Below are 16860 nucleotides of genomic sequence, written 5' to 3'. Positions count from 1 at the left end.
CGCGATGCAAGATGATGCATGTCACGTGCAGTGGTCTCACCTTGAGCCGCGATCAAGCGTGAACTTTTCATCCTTCCCAGACCGTTAAACCTCAACTCTACAAACAAAATGGACGCCGCTCTCCTTCCAATCAATGAGCAAATCGCTCGATTTCGTCAAGCAATAGAATGCAACAAGACACTCATGACCGTCCTGTCGCGTGCCGCTGAAATGAAACTCCCCAATTGGTACCTCGCCGCTGGTGCACTCACGCAAACCGTCTGGAACGTCGTCACAGACCGCGACCCAGAACTAGGCATTGACGACTACGACCTGATCTATTTTGACGACGCGGATTTATCATGGGAGGCTGAAGATGCTGTCATTCAGGCTGGCAAGAAGATCTTTGCGGATATTCCTACTGAAGTTGAGATCCGCAATCAAGCACGCGTGCATCTCTGGTACGAGAAGAAGTTTGGCAAACCGTGCCCTCAACATCGCTCTAGTGAGGCATCTATGACTACTTGGGGGACCAACACTGCGCTTATCGGCGTTCGACTGAGAGAGGATGGAGAATGGGATATCTTTGCGCCATGGGGATTCTCGGATATGTTCAGACTCACGGTGCGCCCGAATCAGATGATCATGACAGAAGAGACATACCACAAGAAAGTACAGCGTTGGATAAAGTTATGGCCCGAACTGACGATCATGCCTTGGAAATAATGTATTTTATAATATCAGTGTAGACAAACTTTTGCTATAGAGCTATTAGACAATGATAGAATCGGAGCAGGTGTTATTAGGCTCCATGCGCACTGGGTCTATTTAAATTTCCTTCTTAGGTCCCACGTAAACCTTGTTGGCACGAAGGAAGTAGTAAATACTAGCGAGGATACCAATGCCGCCAGTCATGAGAGAGGCATAGTTCATGCTCTTAGCATCGACGGGGGTTTGGGGAGGCCACAGGCTGAAGAACCAAACGATGCTGATAAACATGCAGGCAAAGGTGTTGTTGATGATGCCAAACATGCCCTTGAGGTGCCAAGGACCCCATTCGAGAATTTGGCCGTCGCCGTGGATGTTCCTGATCTGATAGTTCTTATCGCAGCGACGGTAGAGGAGGAGAATCGCAGGCATGAAGTATGATGCGTAAAGGCCGGAGATGGCGACTGAAATGATGGCGTTGTAGACGACTGATGAACCGAGGTTGATGAGACCGATAATGCAGGAGATGAGACAGGTGATCGTGATGGACCAAACAGGCATGTTGGTGCGGCTCTCGACCTGTGATTTGTTAGTTGGTTCCTACAGATGAGACATTTGAGCGTACTCTTGAGAGGATAGGTGAGAAAGGCAGAGCATTATCACGAGCAAACGCCCAGAGCATACGTGATGTCGAAGCAATGACACCAACGGTAGCAGAAAGGGTCATGACGATAATAAGTGACACCATTCCGGCGGTTCCGCCCTTTGATCCAGTGGCTTGGTAAAAGATCTCCATGAAGGGGTAACCAGTTGGTGTCTCGATGGCAGCGTCAATATCGGTTGCGGAGTAAAGCATGGCGATGACCATGCCAAAGCCGAGAAGACCGTTGATGGTGATACTGCCCATGATGGAGCGGGGGACGATCAAAGAAGGGTTTCTGACTTCCTCACACATCTGCGAAATGGTTAGTAACATAAACATCGATTGCGAGTGGTGGTCCTTACGTGAAAGGAGCAGTCGACACCTGGTGCGCGTTAGTTGACTGAGCAATTGATGTTGGGATCAAGACTTACCGGTGAATGAGAATACACAGCCCAACAGTCCAACGAACCATGAAAGACCTTGAGTGGGCCAATTGCCCGAGTTGCGCCATTCGGTAAAGACTTCAGTGCCATTATCGTTGTCGCGAAAGACAAGAAGAGTGATGAGAATAGCAAAGAAGCCGATAAGATGCAAGATCAAGATCATTCCCTCCAAAATCGGAAGCAAAGCGCTGACGACAGTGTTAATAATGATAGCGACCAGGACACAAGCCCAAATCATCAAACTACCATGCCACGTATGCGCCTCATAAGACGGAGTCGTAAAAATAACAAGACCCTGAATCATGGTAGCAGTAAGGAAACCCGCAGCAGCAGACGTACCCTGCCACCCTGCCAAGTTCATCCATCCCGTGATGTAGCTAAGATATTTCGCGTATCGTGGAGGCGCAAGCATGGCGACCCAGTGGTACTGGCCAGCAGCCATCGGGGCGATCGAGACGAGTTCGCAGAGACAGGCGAAGGAGCTGAGAACTCCTATCCAGACAAAGATGTAACCGTAGATGAGACCCGCGCTGCCTCCATTGCTGAGACCGGGAGCGAAGTTCATGAGGGTTCCCTCCCAGGTGACGAGGACGGCGCAGCTGAAGCCTAGAATTGTCCAGCCTCCAAAGTTTCTCTATATTGTGTCAATTGGGTTTCAAGAGGGTCAATTGTTGTTGCATACCTTGAGGACTGATTTCTTTCCGAGCTTCGCCAACTGCGCGTTGTCCATGTGATCCTGATCACTGGACTCCGAAGCATCTTCAACCGTCGATCGGGGATGTTTCGCAGCAGCCATATCGTTGAGTTCGTACTGAGTAGCCATATTGATCGCCCTCAAAATGGGTCAGATTCGTTATTACAAAAAGAAAGTATGCAGTCTGCGCTGCAAATAAATGACCCTCAAAATCGGGGGGAGTTGGGGAAAGTTTAAAAAGAAACTCCGTCTGCAGCAAAAAGTTAAATACAACCCCCCATGCCTGTCAGATATGACAAACAGTTTCGGCGAACTTGCATATCCTATCCCTGACGGTATATCACTCGTGGTAACGGTACAGGTGGAACGCGAGTAGAACCACCTGTTGGCGCTACAGCCGAGTAGGGGAGGTATTCCCAACTTGCATGAGACATGCATATCGCGTAGGATGAAACTACGAACGAGTGGACTGAGGTCTTGACTCTGACCCTTGTTATCTTCACCAGGTACGCTAGGGACATGCATTGCGCCACACCATTAAACCATCCCACTTTATTACAAGGGTTCGGCCCGCCCAACGGCACCGGGATCCATGAATTATCATTGCTAAAGAGAACACCGGTACCTACCGCACGTACCTGCAATTAAGATCCGAGTGGTCACTGAACAACCCCAGCAGAGGGATCAACAAGGGCCTCCTGGCTATTCTGCCGCGCCGCATCCCACGAGCCTCCCTTCCCATGATCCGTCACAATATGCGCAAACTTTTTCACATCCCCCTGCCTGCTCGTCAGCTCGAAAGCCTGCGACCCAGACGTCAGCGTGTGGTTAGACCTAGACTTGTTCCCCGTCCCTCTAGTCGTCCCGCCACTTTTGCTATTGTTGCTTTTGCTGAGTGCGCCAAAGATATCGCCGGCACCCATCTGGCCTGATTCGAGACTCTTGAGGAAGCGCCACCAGAAGGGTATGCAGGTGGTGGTGATACCGACGCACTGGATCACTTGTACGATGATGGTGGGCTTCCACATTGTGAAGATCGGTGTGGATGAATCGAGAGCTTGTTTGAAGAAGTAGATGTGAGACACGGCGGGAGGGATCATCCTGAGACTTGTTAGTTTGTGTGGATGCGTGGCGTAGATGACTTACAGAATGCGTGAGCCGAAAACGCCAACGACCATTGCTTTTGTGCCAACTGGCATCTGCAGGTGCACGAGAATTTCGATGGTGACACCTGTGATGAGAAGATCGGTGATAATGTTGACAGCATCGACGTATGCCCAGAATGCCACCAGATCGACGCATGAACCGCTGATGTAGTCCCAAGATGACGGTAACGAGCATGCGAATGCTCGCACAAATATCGCAGAAACGGCCCAGCCTACAATGATGATTTGAATCGGCAGTATTCGTTTGTGAGACAGTGGTGACATATTTCCAACGGTCGTCGTGGCTGAAATCTTGGAGAAAGCTAATGCGAGATAAAACAGAATGTCCGATACGAGTTGGTCCTGATACCGCCGTCAGACCAGTCGCAGTTATGTGCCGTCGAACTCACCTTCAGAATCAGCGATATTTGGCTAGAAGACACATCTAGCTTTCCCATCCCATTTGCGCCCTGTGAATAAACGACCGCCGATTGTGCAATCACAAAGATCTAAAATGTCAGTCCAGAGATCGTCAGCGATCAAAACTTAATTAGATACTCACCATCGACACAAAGATCAGAATATCATCTGACTTGAACAGACTCGACCATCGTAATCTCCTCATCGTAGCAATCCGTGTAAGAACACGAATAAATACCGAGAACATAGTAACAATCATGAGAATCATCGAGAGCGCCCGAATAACAGGCGCCTTGTTAAACGGCGTCTCATGCTCACGAGGTAAAAGCATCTCGACGATTTGTGAGAAATTGATGAATTACAGATCAAACACATGAAAGCAAAGCCGCAAGACTGAAAATTGGGGTGGATTAGGGTGATAAAGCTTCTGACTGTTTATGTCACTGATATCTAATTAACGCAATGATGCGACTGGGACCATGCACTCCCTTGTTTTTTCCACCCTGCGTATAAGACATGTGTTTCGGGAGACAACTTATCTCAACCGGGCATATCAGGACTCGATAAGAAACCACCGAGTCCCTCTTGTCCATGCCATGTTAAACTTACAGGTCAACTCCAGAACACGCAACAGTGTTGGTTGGCATTAACTCTCCTGCTCACAGGATCTCATCCTTTGATTTAACCCCTGCATCAAAGTTCCTTCAGTGCCTGAAGAACCCGGAGATTTACTTGCCTCTAAGCCGTTGAGGCTTTCTTTCATTTCAGGGCACATCCTTGCGCTACCTCATGATTTTTCGGACTTTGTGTGGGATCACAAAGCCAAGATGGGTAAATCCTTCGCTGGGTGGGGCGGGATCAACAGCCGTTCCGTGCGGCGGATTATGTCGATCTGGGGTCGGAACACCAATCAAGGGCTCTTCAAAGGCCTCGACCTCAACTGCCGATCCTTTGCCCCTTTCGCTTCCGCGTAACAGGGAGGTGAGCCGCGTTTCGGCATCCTCCATTCATCGTACCATGTAAGCTACAGGGGCCATTACAACACCTTTTCTCTTCTCTCTTCACTTGCTGGTTGAGAATATCTGTAATGCATTATGTATATACTTTATTACGAGTGTCGGTTGTGTTTCACGCATTTAACCGAGACGAGTTTCCCCAGAGAAATATATTGGGCACGAATTAATATGCTACCTCCTGTAATCAGAGTTTACACTGCTTAAACTTTATTACTAACAGCCCTGTAGATTTCGTACCCTTGGATTTTTTCCGCGGCCGACGCGGCTGCCTAGCAGGGAATAGCAGACCTGTCAGTGCAAAGTCTATCCCACTGGAATGACATTCCGTCCAAGCTTACGATTCCATTGCTAATCTATGGGGTCGTCTAGTTCACTTCTAGAAGCTGTATATAAAAGGCCCGTCAAGGAAAATTAAGCCTCCAACGCTGTGGATTCGGCACATGTTAAAACTGACTAACAGAAACAAAGTCCTCGGTCAAGAGTATTAAATCGAGTTAGCACTCAAATCTCGACTCCTTCGCTTCAGCACCAATCGATCTCGTACACCCTAAGCGACATGCATCTCACGTATCATGGGATGATCCGGAATACGGATTGCGATAAATGGAACGTCCCGGTAACCGCGGAGGAAGCTCTGCCAACTGACCATTCAGATCGAGTACCACCCGGCAGAAGCAACTCAGGGGTTGCATTTTGCAAGGATGGGTGAGCCGTGTTGATGGGAGGGGGAGACAAGAAGGTTTTCACTTATGCATGGAACTAACAGGGCATTCAAGCCATCGGATTCACGGACATCAACTGCGCCGACTTGTGGACTGTTGTAACAAGAGTTTAGGTTTTTTGCTTTTTGATCACGCAATGCTAAAGTTAAAAGCTGTCTCATATCGTTGATTTTTGTTTAGCAGTGATCGGCAGTTGGATGCTGTTCTGGGATTGGATAAATCAAGGTTCTAGAACTTGAGGGCCTTGAGTCCCTTGCGTCCAACCGAAGAGGAGAGTTTGTAGGCGAAGACTAGGCGAGGAACAGTGTAACGTGGAGTGGTATTTTATAGATGCAGCTATTAGATCTCAGGTGCTCTACGATGAAATGTCACCATTCAACGCAATCGGCAAACCATCATTTGGAACGTCAACGGTGTCTTGTCGCTTATGCGTCGGTGATATTAACATCAGGCCTATATCTATAGAACATGGATGATGTGGTTCCATTCGTTTACTGTATATCTCCTCGGTACGTTTGTTCCGGTTTCTTTCTGCGAGCATAAAGTTTCATCGACTCCACACATTGCAACATTGCGAGGTTACTGGAATTTCTCATTGTGATATCGATCATGGAGAACATGCCAGATTGGGACTACAAATCGCCATCCCCGCATCGAGCTCGCTTGTGAATTCAATGCAATAATTAACCTTATAGCCTGATTGTTACTGTAAGTATGGTTGCAAGAATGATTCTTATGCAAATCTTTAGCATAGGGTAGTTTGCAGAAAATTAGGACAAAGATTGTTAGAACCAGTTAGCAGGGTCCATTTAAATGGCCGTGTATCACGAGCGCCGCTATGTCGCTACTAACGTTAGCAGATTCAAAACTCAATGGCAATTTCATGCATATTCCCCCACGAGAGACATCTGTTCAAGCATGGTCCTGGCGATACTTCTATCGCCTGCAGGCAAGCACGGTCATTTCTATCAATCTGAATGCGTGCCAATTTTGTGTCCCAAAGCTTCGGTTTTCTTGGCTAAAGCCAAGCTCCGAGACTTTCTAAATTCTCCGTCCTTTGACCCAATTTTTGTATGTCGCTATTTATAGATAAGCTTGTACGGGTTCTCCCGGCACCATTGTCGACAGCTCGCAAAACGCCCTGCAAGCCACGAGTTGATCTTTAACTGTAGCAGCCCGCATGGACAAGACTTTGGTGTGAAATAAAAGGTATGTGAACTATTACCGTTTGCAATCTGTAAACTCCATACCTGTCCATAAGCGCCTTGAATGAGGCATCTTCCAGAAGTTCTCCTGCACTCAACCGTTCCTCAAGCAAATAAGAAAAACCCCGTCGTAGTATAGAGAGCACCAGCTGTTGCTCAGCAGGCTCAACAGTATCCCGAGATTGAGTGACTCTTGATTCCAAAGACATTTCTGGTTCCGAGACTTTACTCTGATCGTACCAGCTCTCATCTGGTTCTCCATCGCCGTCGTATGAGCCTTTCCACGAGAGAGGCAGAGGGCCCAGCACTCTGACAAAAAGTTCAGCCACAAAGCGAAATCCACCACCGAAGAAGCCAGGGCCGAAGAGAGGCCACTTGAGGTAAAGCTCAGTAAAGATACACATGTAGCTCCACATATCAGATGCGAAAGTCGGATTTATCTGGTGCATACGCTCAGGCGCGCAGTATCCGACAGGTACCTAAAGCTTGAAGTCTACTTCAGTGCCAGATCGAATGGCGATGATATTTTGAACAACAAAAGCTGTCCTTTGGAGTCATTGGTGCAACCAGTTGCCCATCCTTCCACATCTCATGGTCCGTGGGCAATTCTATTTTCTGAGGGCGACCAAGAATCTGATACTTGGTGGTTAAATCAGCACCAATCTCAAATGAGGAAATACCAAACATCACGTTGGCGCTGTTGAGGTCTGTCAAGCGTGATCAGTTTGTCTGGAGATTAGCGTTGAGGAGTTAGGACCAATCTCGATGTACCATTCCACCATCATGCAGTGTCTTGAGTGCTTGGAGCAGCTGCTTGGCAGCTGATCTCCGAACAATTGTAGACGTCTCCCGGGCGTAATCTCTCAGATTGGGGCCCTTGAGGGGGAAAACAAGGACTCGATGGGGATTTCTGGCGGCGCCGGGCAACAAGAACGTGTCATGGTATATCAAGAGACGTGACGTGTCTGGCACACAACTGATGATCTCATTCTGCCTAAGGAACTCTCGCTCGCCCCCGGGGTCGGCTGTCATGATTTTGAGGGCGACGTCCTTTCTCTTGTGCATGTCGTAGGCCAGCTAGACAGTTGAGAATCCGCCATGACCTAGCTTGTGCTCAATTCGATATCTGCCCGCGATAACTTCACCGATGCAGATGGGAAGGTAGAGTCCCTCCTCATATCGGTTGATTGGTTTGCACGCATCTTCGACGTCACACTCGCCATCTGAGTCTACGAAGTCACCCCAGACGGAAGATGAGTTAGTAACACCATTTAGCTCAGAACTTTGCGTGGTCATGGCAGCGACTTTTGGGAGAGGATTTAGGAGAGGCGGGCTGATGCCTAGCACCGAATAATGTGCAGAATTCCTGATGGTAATTGGAAGCGGAATCCGGAAAAACAATTGTCGCTCACCTTCGTGCAGCCTTAGGCCATCCTGATTGCCTTGCATGCAAGGACCAACTGAACTGTTGTGATTGCCATCAGTTTCATCAGCCCCTCGCGTTACTTTGAAAATAAGGATTTTAGGGTTAAATGCCATGTGTGGGCTTGCACTAGGCAGAATAATGCCGATGAATGGCATTCACGAGGTCAGGCTGCCAGTGCCGTTCTTCATGAAAGAACCATGGCTAAGTATGACTTTTTTTTCTCCAATCCCAAGGCGGAAGCCTGGAACTCAGGTACTTTGACAATATTGCTATCAGGAACTTGAGCCAAATACCTTGTCAAGGGACGTCACAACCTCCTGGCCTCCTCGGATACCCGATCTCACGGCTCCATCCATGTATCCCCTCCAAACCGAAGACGTTTCTGTCCCAACAAAATGAATATTCCCAAACGGCTCAGCGATCGCCTTTCCAGACTCACCCGCCAAGAACCCAGGTCTCCAAACAGGACCAGGTCCGCCTTGAGCCCAAGGATCCTTCGTCCAGTCTTTCTCAATGACATTGATAGGTTCCGGTATATTATCCACAACAGTGCCAAATGCAGTGCAGATGTCTTGCAATACAACCTGTTTTCGTTCTTCAGCTGGTAGTTTCGACCACTTCCTCCCTGGATCGCCAGCGTGAAAGCAAGTTATACTATATTGACCATCTTGCGGAATGCAAGTATCATGCGTGAAGACGACTGGCCCATCGGTGGAACTATACACGCCTGAGAGACCTGCAGAATGCCACCATGGCTCTGCATATACAAGGATTGTTTTGATGTAATATCCTGATTTGGCAGAGTCGCCGAGCTTTTTCTTGGCTGGTGGCAGACTTGGCTCGAAGTGGATGAGAGGGTATAATGGGGTCGGCACTGACACGATGACTCTGTTTGCTCTGTAGACATCGCCATTGATAGTCTCAACTAGGCAGTCCTCGCCTTCCTTCTGCGTGATGGCCTTCACTGCGCTTGAGATCTTCACACTGCCTGAGTTGAGTCCAGCAGCAAGACGATCGCAGAATGCTTGGTTGCCTATACATATCGTTAGTCAAATCTGCGGCAAATGGCTGACAAAGCTTACCCTGCCGATTACGAAGGTACTGGGCCCCGTCCTTGAAGTCAGAGATGACGTTCTTCAGACCTGTACCCCTCTTCAATATGTCAAGAAAGAACAGAGCGCTGGGTTCGTCGCTTTCAACACCGAGTAAGCTGCGCGTGATGCTGTTGACGAGGGGTGAAGCACTGGGATCCTTGAAACCCGCGATAAATTCTGCGACTGTCACGGAATCAAGGTACTTTGCGTCTGGAACGTTAGAAGGATCGTCGATGTCACATCTTTCAGCATAATCCGACAGAATCTGCATGAACTGCTCAACTTCCTTGAGCTGTTTCGGCTCAAGCTATGCATGGTCAGACTTGTTCACAAAGTTACATGACAAACTCACTTTTGCTGGCATCTCGAAAGGGATGCAATGGACCTGCCCCATTTCATCTCTGTAAAGACTACTCCCCTCTGTACGCTGCTCAACAAGATCGAAGCCAAACTCTTTGGCCAGCTTGTAGATCTCAGACTGGCTTGTATCATTGATCCAGGATGCTCCAAGATCAACGACACCATTACCGTCAGAAGCCTGAACGGACAAGGTCTTGCCTCCTACGCGGTCCATTGCTTCAAGGACGATGTAAGACAGGCCAGCATTGTGGACTTCTCTTGTAGCTCGGAGACCGCTCAGTCCGGCGCCAACAATAACGACTTGGAAGTTTTGTGCCATTTTGCAAGTAGATCTGGATGAGAAGCGATTTTGGATTGGCATTATTGGGATGGAAAGTACTAAATCTTTTATAGATTTCATGGTGGTTCTTTCATGAACTTCGGAGTTACATGCTGTTATCGAGCCGCTATCGTGTGAAGCTTGTTGGTTACTTACCAGCCCTCAATGGTCTCCATCGTCTAAGCCTTTTTAGTTTAGCGCACAAGGACTGCCAATGAAGACACAGAAGTGTTCCCCGCAGCGCGGCTCGATAAGATAAGAACCTCTAGTGCCATGTTCCACCTGCGGGTCGCCGGACTAACAACCTTTTCCCTTCTGTTCTCAGACTCTCGTCTCTAATTCTTTGCCATTTTGAAAGGGGTTTTAATGACCAGATATTCACTATTGGATGATGGACATGACCCAAGCTTCCTTAGACCGGCAATTCTCATCCCGGGAAACTCCTCGATATCCAACGACATTCCGAGTCTGGCAACGTCGCACCAAAACGGGATGCCTCACCTGTCGTTCAAGAAAGAAGAAATGCGATGAGACCAAGCCGTGGTGTAGTGCCTGTCGACGTAATGGGATAATATGTATCTGGCTTCAAGATAAACAACCCGACACCCTTCAGACTCGTCCCAGAAATGAAGCTCTCACCCTTCCAAACGACAACAATCGGATCTTCTACAACAAAGCATGCAACCTTACAAACCTATCCTCACTCCTGCTACAACATTACACCTATGAAACAGCTGTGATACTACCAGCGGGAAAGCCCTCTCTAAACCCATTTATCTCTTTTGTTCTTCCTCCAGCCGAGACCGATGACGTGCTTATGCACTCGGTCCTGGCCGTCAGCGGTGCACATTTGTCCTTCAGATTACAAGTCGCGGTTGATGTGGAGATGGCTGCACGGAAGCACTATGTCTTTGCTATACGTGGCGTTCAACAAGTCATTACCAGTGACCAAGTCAAGGATAAGTCTGACATTCTTCGTCTACTGTTGGTCACCTCTTTCCTGTCACAATACGAGGTCAGTTTGAGAGGTTTGAGACATGTGACAAGGAATAACACGATACTAGATTCTAATGAACACACCAAAGACTGCCTTGCACCATCATCTAAAGGCTATTCACCATCTCTTTCTGCACCTCCTTCGTCTGGGGTATCGACCTCCGCTCGAGTTACAAGAATTCGACATGATATTGAGCTTCACATATGAAGGATTTATATTTCTTGCCTCCTGTAACACTACTCAGTCGATCGATACCAACGACCTATTACCTGAATCAATCACTGATCACCTTCGTCCATTAACAACGTCACCTTGTTTCGGGTCCATGCTGGCGGATTCTCATTCTCTATTCGAGATGATACCACTTATACAAAAGCTATATCTCTCACGTTTGACGTTTGAGTCATTGGGCTTACCGACCTTGTCGCTTGAACTTTGGGCAACCTACGAGACACTGCATGATCTAATCGAGTCTTGGACGTCACCAGAAGCAAGCGCAGAGCGGATAATGGCCGGTGAGGTCGTACGCAATGCTTTGGCAGTGTTTCTAGAATGCGCTCTGAAATGCTATGAACAATTAGATCACGAGAGTATTGAGACAAAGGCCAAGGTTGTGATCGACACAGCTGTCCAACTTGGAAACTCCTCTTATGCAACCCATATAGTTTGGGCCCTGGCTGTCGCCGGATCTTCCGTAGTTGACGACATCTATCGCAGAAAGCTTGGGGAATTTCTCAGCAGGTCGCGTTACAAGATGCGGCACTTGGAGGTCGTGCAGCGAAGCCTAGACTTGTTTTGGGCTGAACTAAACCCAAAAATGTTCGGACCATTTGAATTCCATGGATTGATGGAGAAGCAGGGAATATCCCTATCTATTATGTAGTTGCGAAATTGAGGAACCAGTTAATTGCCTTTGATTCTATTGCGTTGGCTATGAGCTGGTACCGCTGATGTCGATGTAAGCTGTTGGCAACAGTTCTCAGCTAATAAATAGCTTGTCTATTTGTGTGTCGCAGATGAAAGTAGCACCCCGATAGGTCATTTACTGGCCTTATCAATCAATTGGATAGGTTCTATTTTAGTGATGGGTTTATTTAATAGAATCAGTTCCGCTCCTCGCTATCTCGTCTTGATAGCAAGATAGGCTCCTGGCTACTTACTGGCTTCGCTACATAATAGCGTGGGTCAGGGCGACTGGGATACTGAAGCGTAAGTCTGAGCACGCTAAATGTCTTGAGTCAGGGACCTGTCACCACGAATCTGGTATTTAGCTTGTGCTTCCCCACAAAGCCAGCTCTGACCATGCTCTTACATACTCTCATGACGATTCTTTCGTGATAACCCGGCAGTCTCATCGATATTGATGATTGGCAGCCATTTCTAGTTAACTATCTAGTAAGCTCAGAATGCCTAGCTGGGCTCGATCACGCAGTGGATGCGCCGCATGCAAGTCCCAACGGGTAAATACAGTAATGATACCAGACGACCATACACAAACGTGCTGACAGATTCATCATGACAGTTGAAGTGCGATGAGATTTGGCCGTCTTGCGGCAGATGTACTCGCCTCGATATAAACTGTTCTGGGCCGATTATCCGTCTGAGATGGTCACAAAAGCACCAAGCACGTCCCGATAACGGACTCCAAAAGCGAACAACACATACGAAGCAGAGTCTACAGCCATCGACGACCAGGCACTCCAACATTACAGGCCAGCCGGAAGCTGCTCTCCTGGATTCAAACTTCTCTTCCGCATTTGACCCTGCTGCCGTGGATGGAAATTGTGCCCTTTCTCCCAGCCACGGCGGTGATGGCTGGATCGACGAAGCGTTTGGAGACATGATGCCGGAACTCATGTCGTTTGGTCTCATACCCAATGCTACTGCGACATCAATCCAGACTCCAGAACTGCTGCAAATGGCAGAAGAATTTGGCCCTACAATTGAGACGGCGAAGTTGAGCCCAAAAGAGCCAATACACCCAGAGAGGGAAATTTCAGCATCACCCATAACATCTTTACCGATCGATACAAACCGACCGCAAAGCGTCTCATCTCAACCAGTGCAGGTCGCTGGGACGCCGCAGCCTTACACTTCGACAGTTGTCGACCGACCTCTCAACGATTACAGTACCATTCTCGTCGAGTACTACTTCAAAGACACAGCCGCTATACTCGCCCTATACGACAGCGAGATGAACCCATTTAGGTCAACCGTCTCTCGCGTATGGACATCCTCGGAGCTCATATACTGTACATTGCAGAGCATGGCTGCATCGTTTCTCTCCAATGTCTATCCTCAGTTGCTACATACCGGACTGTACTTTCGACAAAAAGCCATCCGTCTTCTTAATGACCTTGATGACTCTGCAATTCATGAACAGGCGCTGATTGCCTTATTTATGATTGGTGGTACAGCTAGCTGGTTCGACGTCAACGACACTGGTTCTGAGTACTTTCCCCGTCTCAAGAAACATGTACAGAGTCTGAAGACTTCCGGTCGCATGGCGACGACAGGACAAAGCCAAGCCTTTTTCGAGAATACTTTGGCTTGCTGGGAAATGTTCCTGGCTTTTGTGGTCGATGGGGATGAGAATGAAGTTTTCGACTCGCCGCATTTACCACTGTTGTAAGTTCACTTGGCAATCACGACCGTCAATCTTTGAGTGCACTCTGACTCTGATCAGACCAGCAGATCCAGAACCAGAACCTAGATCAATATTCCCCGTGGTCCAAATACCACATCCTGTAACTGGAGTCGCGCACGAGATCCATACTACTCTCGCAAGGGTCGGCCGTTTGGTCAGAAGAAATCGTCGTCGTGCCATGTCCAAACAATTCCTCACACGGGAAAGTATTCTGGAGGCACATCGCGAGGTCGATGAAGCAGCTGAATTAGAAATATTTCTCACCAACCTGCAGGTTCCGTTAGAGTCCGCAATAGTGCAAACGGGCGACTCACAAACACCGACCTGGCATCTCACAGCCCTCGCAGAAGTATATCGATTTGTTGGCCTTATTCAGCTGTATCACGTCTTTCCCGACACTCTTGTATCAAGGATGAGCCTTCAGAACTCACATGCTGGTGGAGATGTTGCTCAAGTATCTGCCCACGAAGCGGAGGAGAGGTTAAGACAGTTCACGCTCAAGGCCGTCGAAATCCTCCGCTCCATACCTGCTGAATCTGGGACCAAAGACTTCCATCCATTCTTGATCGTCGCAGTCTGCAGTGGACTAACAATTCCAATAGTCGAAGTGTCGGCTTCTCCACAGGCCATGGCGGGCTTGGGGAACTCGTTGGCTCTAGTTGCGGCTGATGTTCATCGGGCGCGGGGATTTCTGAGAGGTCGACTACAGCTGCTTTTGCATTCTCTACCAAAGAACCCAATTCAGCGGTGTATAGACATAGTTGAGGCTACTTGGGCGGAGACAGACAATCGTCATGAGAGTTCAGGACGACCTGCGTACTGGATGGATGTGATGATGCAGAATAACTGGGAGACTTTTATGGCATGATGACTGGCGTTAGATCCAATACCAAAGATGAGCAGTCACTATCAGCAATTGTTTCGCACGGGAGACGCGAAATGCCTCAATTGACAAATGCCTCGACCGCTTAATCTAACTGTAATCGGCACGGAATGTGACACAAGGAAGCAATGTGATTGTCATGCCAAAAATTGTCTCTGCAATGGAGGTACCTAAGTGCACTACCTAGCCCAGGACAGAGGGAGACTAGCCTGGAATATCCTCTTTTAGTAGGTCGTTACGATTGTGCTCCGCTAAACGAGTCGCCCAGTCATAGCCCACATGCTTATCGAGTCGGGTGGCATGCAAAGAAAATGCTCGGTATAACCATAAATAAGGCTCTTGTTAAATTAGGGAAAATGGTCGAGGCCTAAGTAAGCGAAATTAGTAAACGATAATGAAAGTCAACCATCTACTCCCAGTTCTCCCCCTCGCTGGGCTGACCCTTGGCTGCAACCACCATCACGACGACAAGAAATGGACTGCCGAAGAGTTGGCCGAACTTGAGGCAAAATGGGGTTTTGATGTAAGGCCATTCTTTTCACATCCCCCCGAACACCTTGACTGACAGTCAGATAGTGGGCATTCGGCGGCATTGGCACTTTCGCGCACCTGAATCATGTTAAATGCCTGACAGAGCCAACCGAGCCCTACGACATCGCTATTATTGGCGCTCCATTCGACACCGCCGTGACGTATCGACCCGGTGCACGATTTGGTCCAAGAAGTATTCGTCACGCATCCGGTCGCCAACACTCCCTCCGCGGCTACAATCCTCGAGCAGACATCAATCCATACCAAAACTGGGCCAAGATTGTAGATTGCGGCGATATTCCTATAACACCTATCGACAATGATATTGCTCAGAAGCAGATGACGCAGGCTCTTGAGCAATTGGGAATGCGCAGAACTGTATCATCGATATCTTCGAAGCCCAAGCTCTTTACACTCGGTGGCGATCATAGCTTGACTTTGCCTGCTCTTCGAGCATTGAAGAAGGTCTACGGAAATCGCGAGATCCAAGTGCTTCATTTCGATGGTACCCTATGCCTGCCCAAATATGCATGTTTCTTGCTGACATGCAACACAATAGCCCATCTTGACACGTGGAACCCTCACGCATATCCCTCTTACTGGGGAACGACACCTTTCAACCATGGATCCATGTTTTGGCTAGCCAACCAGGAAGGACTACTCTCCAACTCATCATCCCATCCCTCAGTCCACGCGGGCTTGCGAACACGACTCACCGGCATCCAGGACAACGAAGACGACACTGCGCAGAACTGGATCCGATTCTCAGCTGATGACATCGACAAAATTGGAACACAAGGTATAATCGATGGCATAATGAAGATTCTAGGCACCGAAAACTTGGTGTATCTCTCGGTAGACATTGACGTCCTTGACCCAGCCTTTGCGCCAGGAACAGGCACGCCTGAGCCTGGCGGTTGGTCAACCAGGGAGTTTATAAATATTCTGAGAGGCATCGAGGGTCTGAACCTTGTCGGTGCGGATGTCGTGGAGGTTTCGCCTGTTTATCAAGGGGCAGGTGAAGAGACGACATTCGCGGCTGCACAGGTCGTTTATGAGATTTTGACGTCTATGGTCAAGAGAGGATTGCAGGGTCTTGGAAGATCGGACAAAGTTAGTAAGGATGAGTTGTAGTTGCATCTGCTTAACTGTTATCGCCATTACAACCAAATGAAGGGAGAAAGACCCAGGTCCACCTGGCACAATATTTGGGATTCTACTCAAGAGGGACAGCCTAGTTTATTCTGCTTCGTGTAAAGAAATTGAGCAAACGTTACTCGTCAAAGAAATTATCATAACCTTGAGAATGTAATTAATTAAGAGTTCGACCTATTCCATATTCCTGAAACAAGCGACCGATAAAATTATGAAGAAATGGATGTTTAAGAGGGTGCTGCAGGGTAGGCATTATCTTCAAAGCCTCGGCAAACAGCTGCTTTGAACGATGACAACATTAGACCAAACTCACGGCCGCTTATCATGTTCACTCCAGCCCTTCTACCTTTTGAGCGCGCTCTGTGCCAAAAGCGTCGATGGCTGAAATTCTCCAGTCTAGAATGCTGCCACCTGGTAAGCCAACAAATTGGGGTTCTCATGATCGTTGCGAGAATTACCCTTTTAAGCTATCC

At 48.3% G+C, this 16860-nt stretch overlaps 8 protein-coding genes across 9 annotated transcripts; 4 read left to right on the top strand and 4 right to left on the bottom strand.

The window, feature by feature from the left end:
• Positions 1 to 48: 48 nt before the first annotated feature.
• Positions 49 to 944, top strand: FOIG_15305 (uncharacterized protein). The gene has a single exon (XM_031216659.1). The coding sequence runs from the start codon at positions 109 to 111 to the stop codon at positions 703 to 705; it is 597 nt and encodes a 198-aa protein (XP_031053643.1). The 5' UTR covers positions 49 to 108; the 3' UTR covers positions 706 to 944.
• On the bottom strand, positions 82 to 2669 carry FOIG_15304 (uncharacterized protein). The gene is made up of 5 exons (XM_031216658.1): positions 2456 to 2669; positions 1762 to 2407; positions 1693 to 1712; positions 1313 to 1642; positions 82 to 1266 (listed from the first exon to the last, which is right to left on the bottom strand). The coding sequence occupies exons 1-5, from the start codon at positions 2594 to 2596 to the stop codon at positions 808 to 810; spliced, it is 1596 nt and encodes a 531-aa protein (XP_031053642.1). The 5' UTR covers positions 2597 to 2669; the 3' UTR covers positions 82 to 807.
• Positions 2670 to 2681: 12 nt separating this feature from the next.
• Positions 2682 to 4549, bottom strand: FOIG_15303 (uncharacterized protein). Of its 2 annotated transcripts, XM_031216656.1 has the most exons (4): positions 4175 to 4549; positions 4023 to 4121; positions 3614 to 3975; positions 2682 to 3568 (listed from the first exon to the last, which is right to left on the bottom strand). In XM_031216656.1, exons 1-4 carry the CDS (start codon positions 4361 to 4363, stop codon positions 3127 to 3129), a joined length of 1092 nt encoding a protein of 363 aa, XP_031053640.1. In that variant the 5' UTR covers positions 4364 to 4549; the 3' UTR covers positions 2682 to 3126. The 2 variants fall into 2 exon arrangements, with proteins under 2 accessions (XP_031053640.1, XP_031053641.1); XM_031216657.1 differs by lacking the exon at positions 4175 to 4549 and having other exon boundaries at positions 4023 to 4164.
• A 2016-nt stretch (positions 4550 to 6565) lies between these two features.
• On the bottom strand, positions 6566 to 8287 carry FOIG_15302 (CMGC protein kinase; the record flags this gene model as incomplete). The annotated part of the gene is made up of 3 exons (XM_031216655.1): positions 7747 to 8287; positions 7021 to 7454; positions 6566 to 6614 (listed from the first exon to the last, which is right to left on the bottom strand). The coding sequence occupies exons 1-3, from the start codon at positions 8038 to 8040 to the stop codon at positions 6566 to 6568; spliced, it is 777 nt and encodes a 258-aa protein (XP_031053639.1). The 5' UTR covers positions 8041 to 8287.
• A 386-nt stretch (positions 8288 to 8673) lies between these two features.
• Positions 8674 to 10174, bottom strand: FOIG_15301 (uncharacterized protein; the record flags this gene model as incomplete). Its single annotated transcript, XM_031216654.1, has 3 exons — positions 8674 to 9434; positions 9484 to 9802; positions 9848 to 10174. 3 exons carry the CDS (start codon positions 10172 to 10174, stop codon positions 8674 to 8676), a joined length of 1407 nt encoding a protein of 468 aa, XP_031053638.1.
• A 297-nt stretch (positions 10175 to 10471) lies between these two features.
• Positions 10472 to 12083, top strand: FOIG_15300 (uncharacterized protein). Its single transcript, XM_031216653.1, has 2 exons — positions 10472 to 11189; positions 11239 to 12083. The coding sequence occupies exons 1-2, from the start codon at positions 10563 to 10565 to the stop codon at positions 12052 to 12054; spliced, it is 1443 nt and encodes a 480-aa protein (XP_031053637.1). The 5' UTR covers positions 10472 to 10562; the 3' UTR covers positions 12055 to 12083.
• A 395-nt stretch (positions 12084 to 12478) lies between these two features.
• FOIG_15299 (uncharacterized protein) lies at positions 12479 to 14796 on the top strand. The gene is made up of 3 exons (XM_031216652.1): positions 12479 to 12631; positions 12694 to 13799; positions 13858 to 14796. Exons 1-3 carry the CDS (start codon positions 12578 to 12580, stop codon positions 14684 to 14686), a joined length of 1989 nt encoding a protein of 662 aa, XP_031053636.1. The 5' UTR covers positions 12479 to 12577; the 3' UTR covers positions 14687 to 14796.
• Positions 14797 to 15076: 280 nt separating this feature from the next.
• On the top strand, positions 15077 to 16559 carry FOIG_15298 (agmatinase). The gene is made up of 3 exons (XM_031216651.1): positions 15077 to 15224; positions 15278 to 15737; positions 15792 to 16559. The coding sequence occupies exons 1-3, from the start codon at positions 15096 to 15098 to the stop codon at positions 16364 to 16366; spliced, it is 1164 nt and encodes a 387-aa protein (XP_031053635.1). The 5' UTR covers positions 15077 to 15095; the 3' UTR covers positions 16367 to 16559.
• The last annotated feature ends 301 nt before the right edge of the window (positions 16560 to 16860 follow it).

This window comes from Fusarium odoratissimum, assembly GCF_000260195.1.
Source record: "Fusarium odoratissimum NRRL 54006 unplaced genomic scaffold supercont1.50, whole genome shotgun sequence".
Classification (NCBI taxonomy): Eukaryota; Fungi; Ascomycota; class Sordariomycetes; order Hypocreales; family Nectriaceae; genus Fusarium; species Fusarium odoratissimum.
The sequence above is the reverse complement of the archived record's forward strand: the minus strand, read 5'-3'. Positions and strand labels throughout refer to the sequence as shown.

Excerpts from the sequence above, each read along its gene's own strand:
- FOIG_15305 (XM_031216659.1), top strand. The coding sequence starts at position 109 with ATGGACGCCGCTCTCCTTCCAATCAATGAGCAAATCGCTCGATTTCGT.
- FOIG_15304 (XM_031216658.1), bottom strand. The coding sequence starts at position 2,596 with ATGGCTACTCAGTACGAACTCAACGATATGGCTGCTGCGAAACATCCC. Across the intron at positions 1,713-1,761 it reads CTGTGTATTCTCATTCACCG|GTGTCGACTGCTCCTTTCAC; the intron begins GTAAGTCTTGAT and ends AACGCGCACCAG. Across the intron at positions 1,643-1,692 it reads GTGTCGACTGCTCCTTTCAC|ATGTGTGAGGAAGTCAGAAA; the intron begins GTAAGGACCACC and ends ACCATTTCGCAG.
- FOIG_15303 (XM_031216656.1), bottom strand. The coding sequence starts at position 4,363 with ATGCTTTTACCTCGTGAGCATGAGACGCCGTTTAACAAGGCGCCTGTT. Across the intron at positions 3,976-4,022 it reads AAATATCGCTGATTCTGAAG|GACCAACTCGTATCGGACAT; the intron begins GTGAGTTCGACG and ends CGGCGGTATCAG. Across the intron at positions 3,569-3,613 it reads GTTTTCGGCTCACGCATTCT|GATGATCCCTCCCGCCGTGT; the intron begins GTAAGTCATCTA and ends AACAAGTCTCAG.
- FOIG_15300 (XM_031216653.1), top strand. The coding sequence starts at position 10,563 with ATGATGGACATGACCCAAGCTTCCTTAGACCGGCAATTCTCATCCCGG. Across the intron at positions 11,190-11,238 it reads CTTTCCTGTCACAATACGAG|ATTCTAATGAACACACCAAA; the intron begins GTCAGTTTGAGA and ends ACACGATACTAG.
- FOIG_15299 (XM_031216652.1), top strand. The coding sequence starts at position 12,578 with ATGCCTAGCTGGGCTCGATCACGCAGTGGATGCGCCGCATGCAAGTCC. Across the intron at positions 12,632-12,693 it reads CCGCATGCAAGTCCCAACGG|TTGAAGTGCGATGAGATTTG; the intron begins GTAAATACAGTA and ends TCATCATGACAG. Across the intron at positions 13,800-13,857 it reads TCGCCGCATTTACCACTGTT|ACCAGCAGATCCAGAACCAG; the intron begins GTAAGTTCACTT and ends GACTCTGATCAG.
- FOIG_15298 (XM_031216651.1), top strand. The coding sequence starts at position 15,096 with ATGAAAGTCAACCATCTACTCCCAGTTCTCCCCCTCGCTGGGCTGACC. Across the intron at positions 15,225-15,277 it reads AGGCAAAATGGGGTTTTGAT|TGGGCATTCGGCGGCATTGG; the intron begins GTAAGGCCATTC and ends ACAGTCAGATAG. Across the intron at positions 15,738-15,791 it reads CCAAGTGCTTCATTTCGATG|CCCATCTTGACACGTGGAAC; the intron begins GTACCCTATGCC and ends GCAACACAATAG.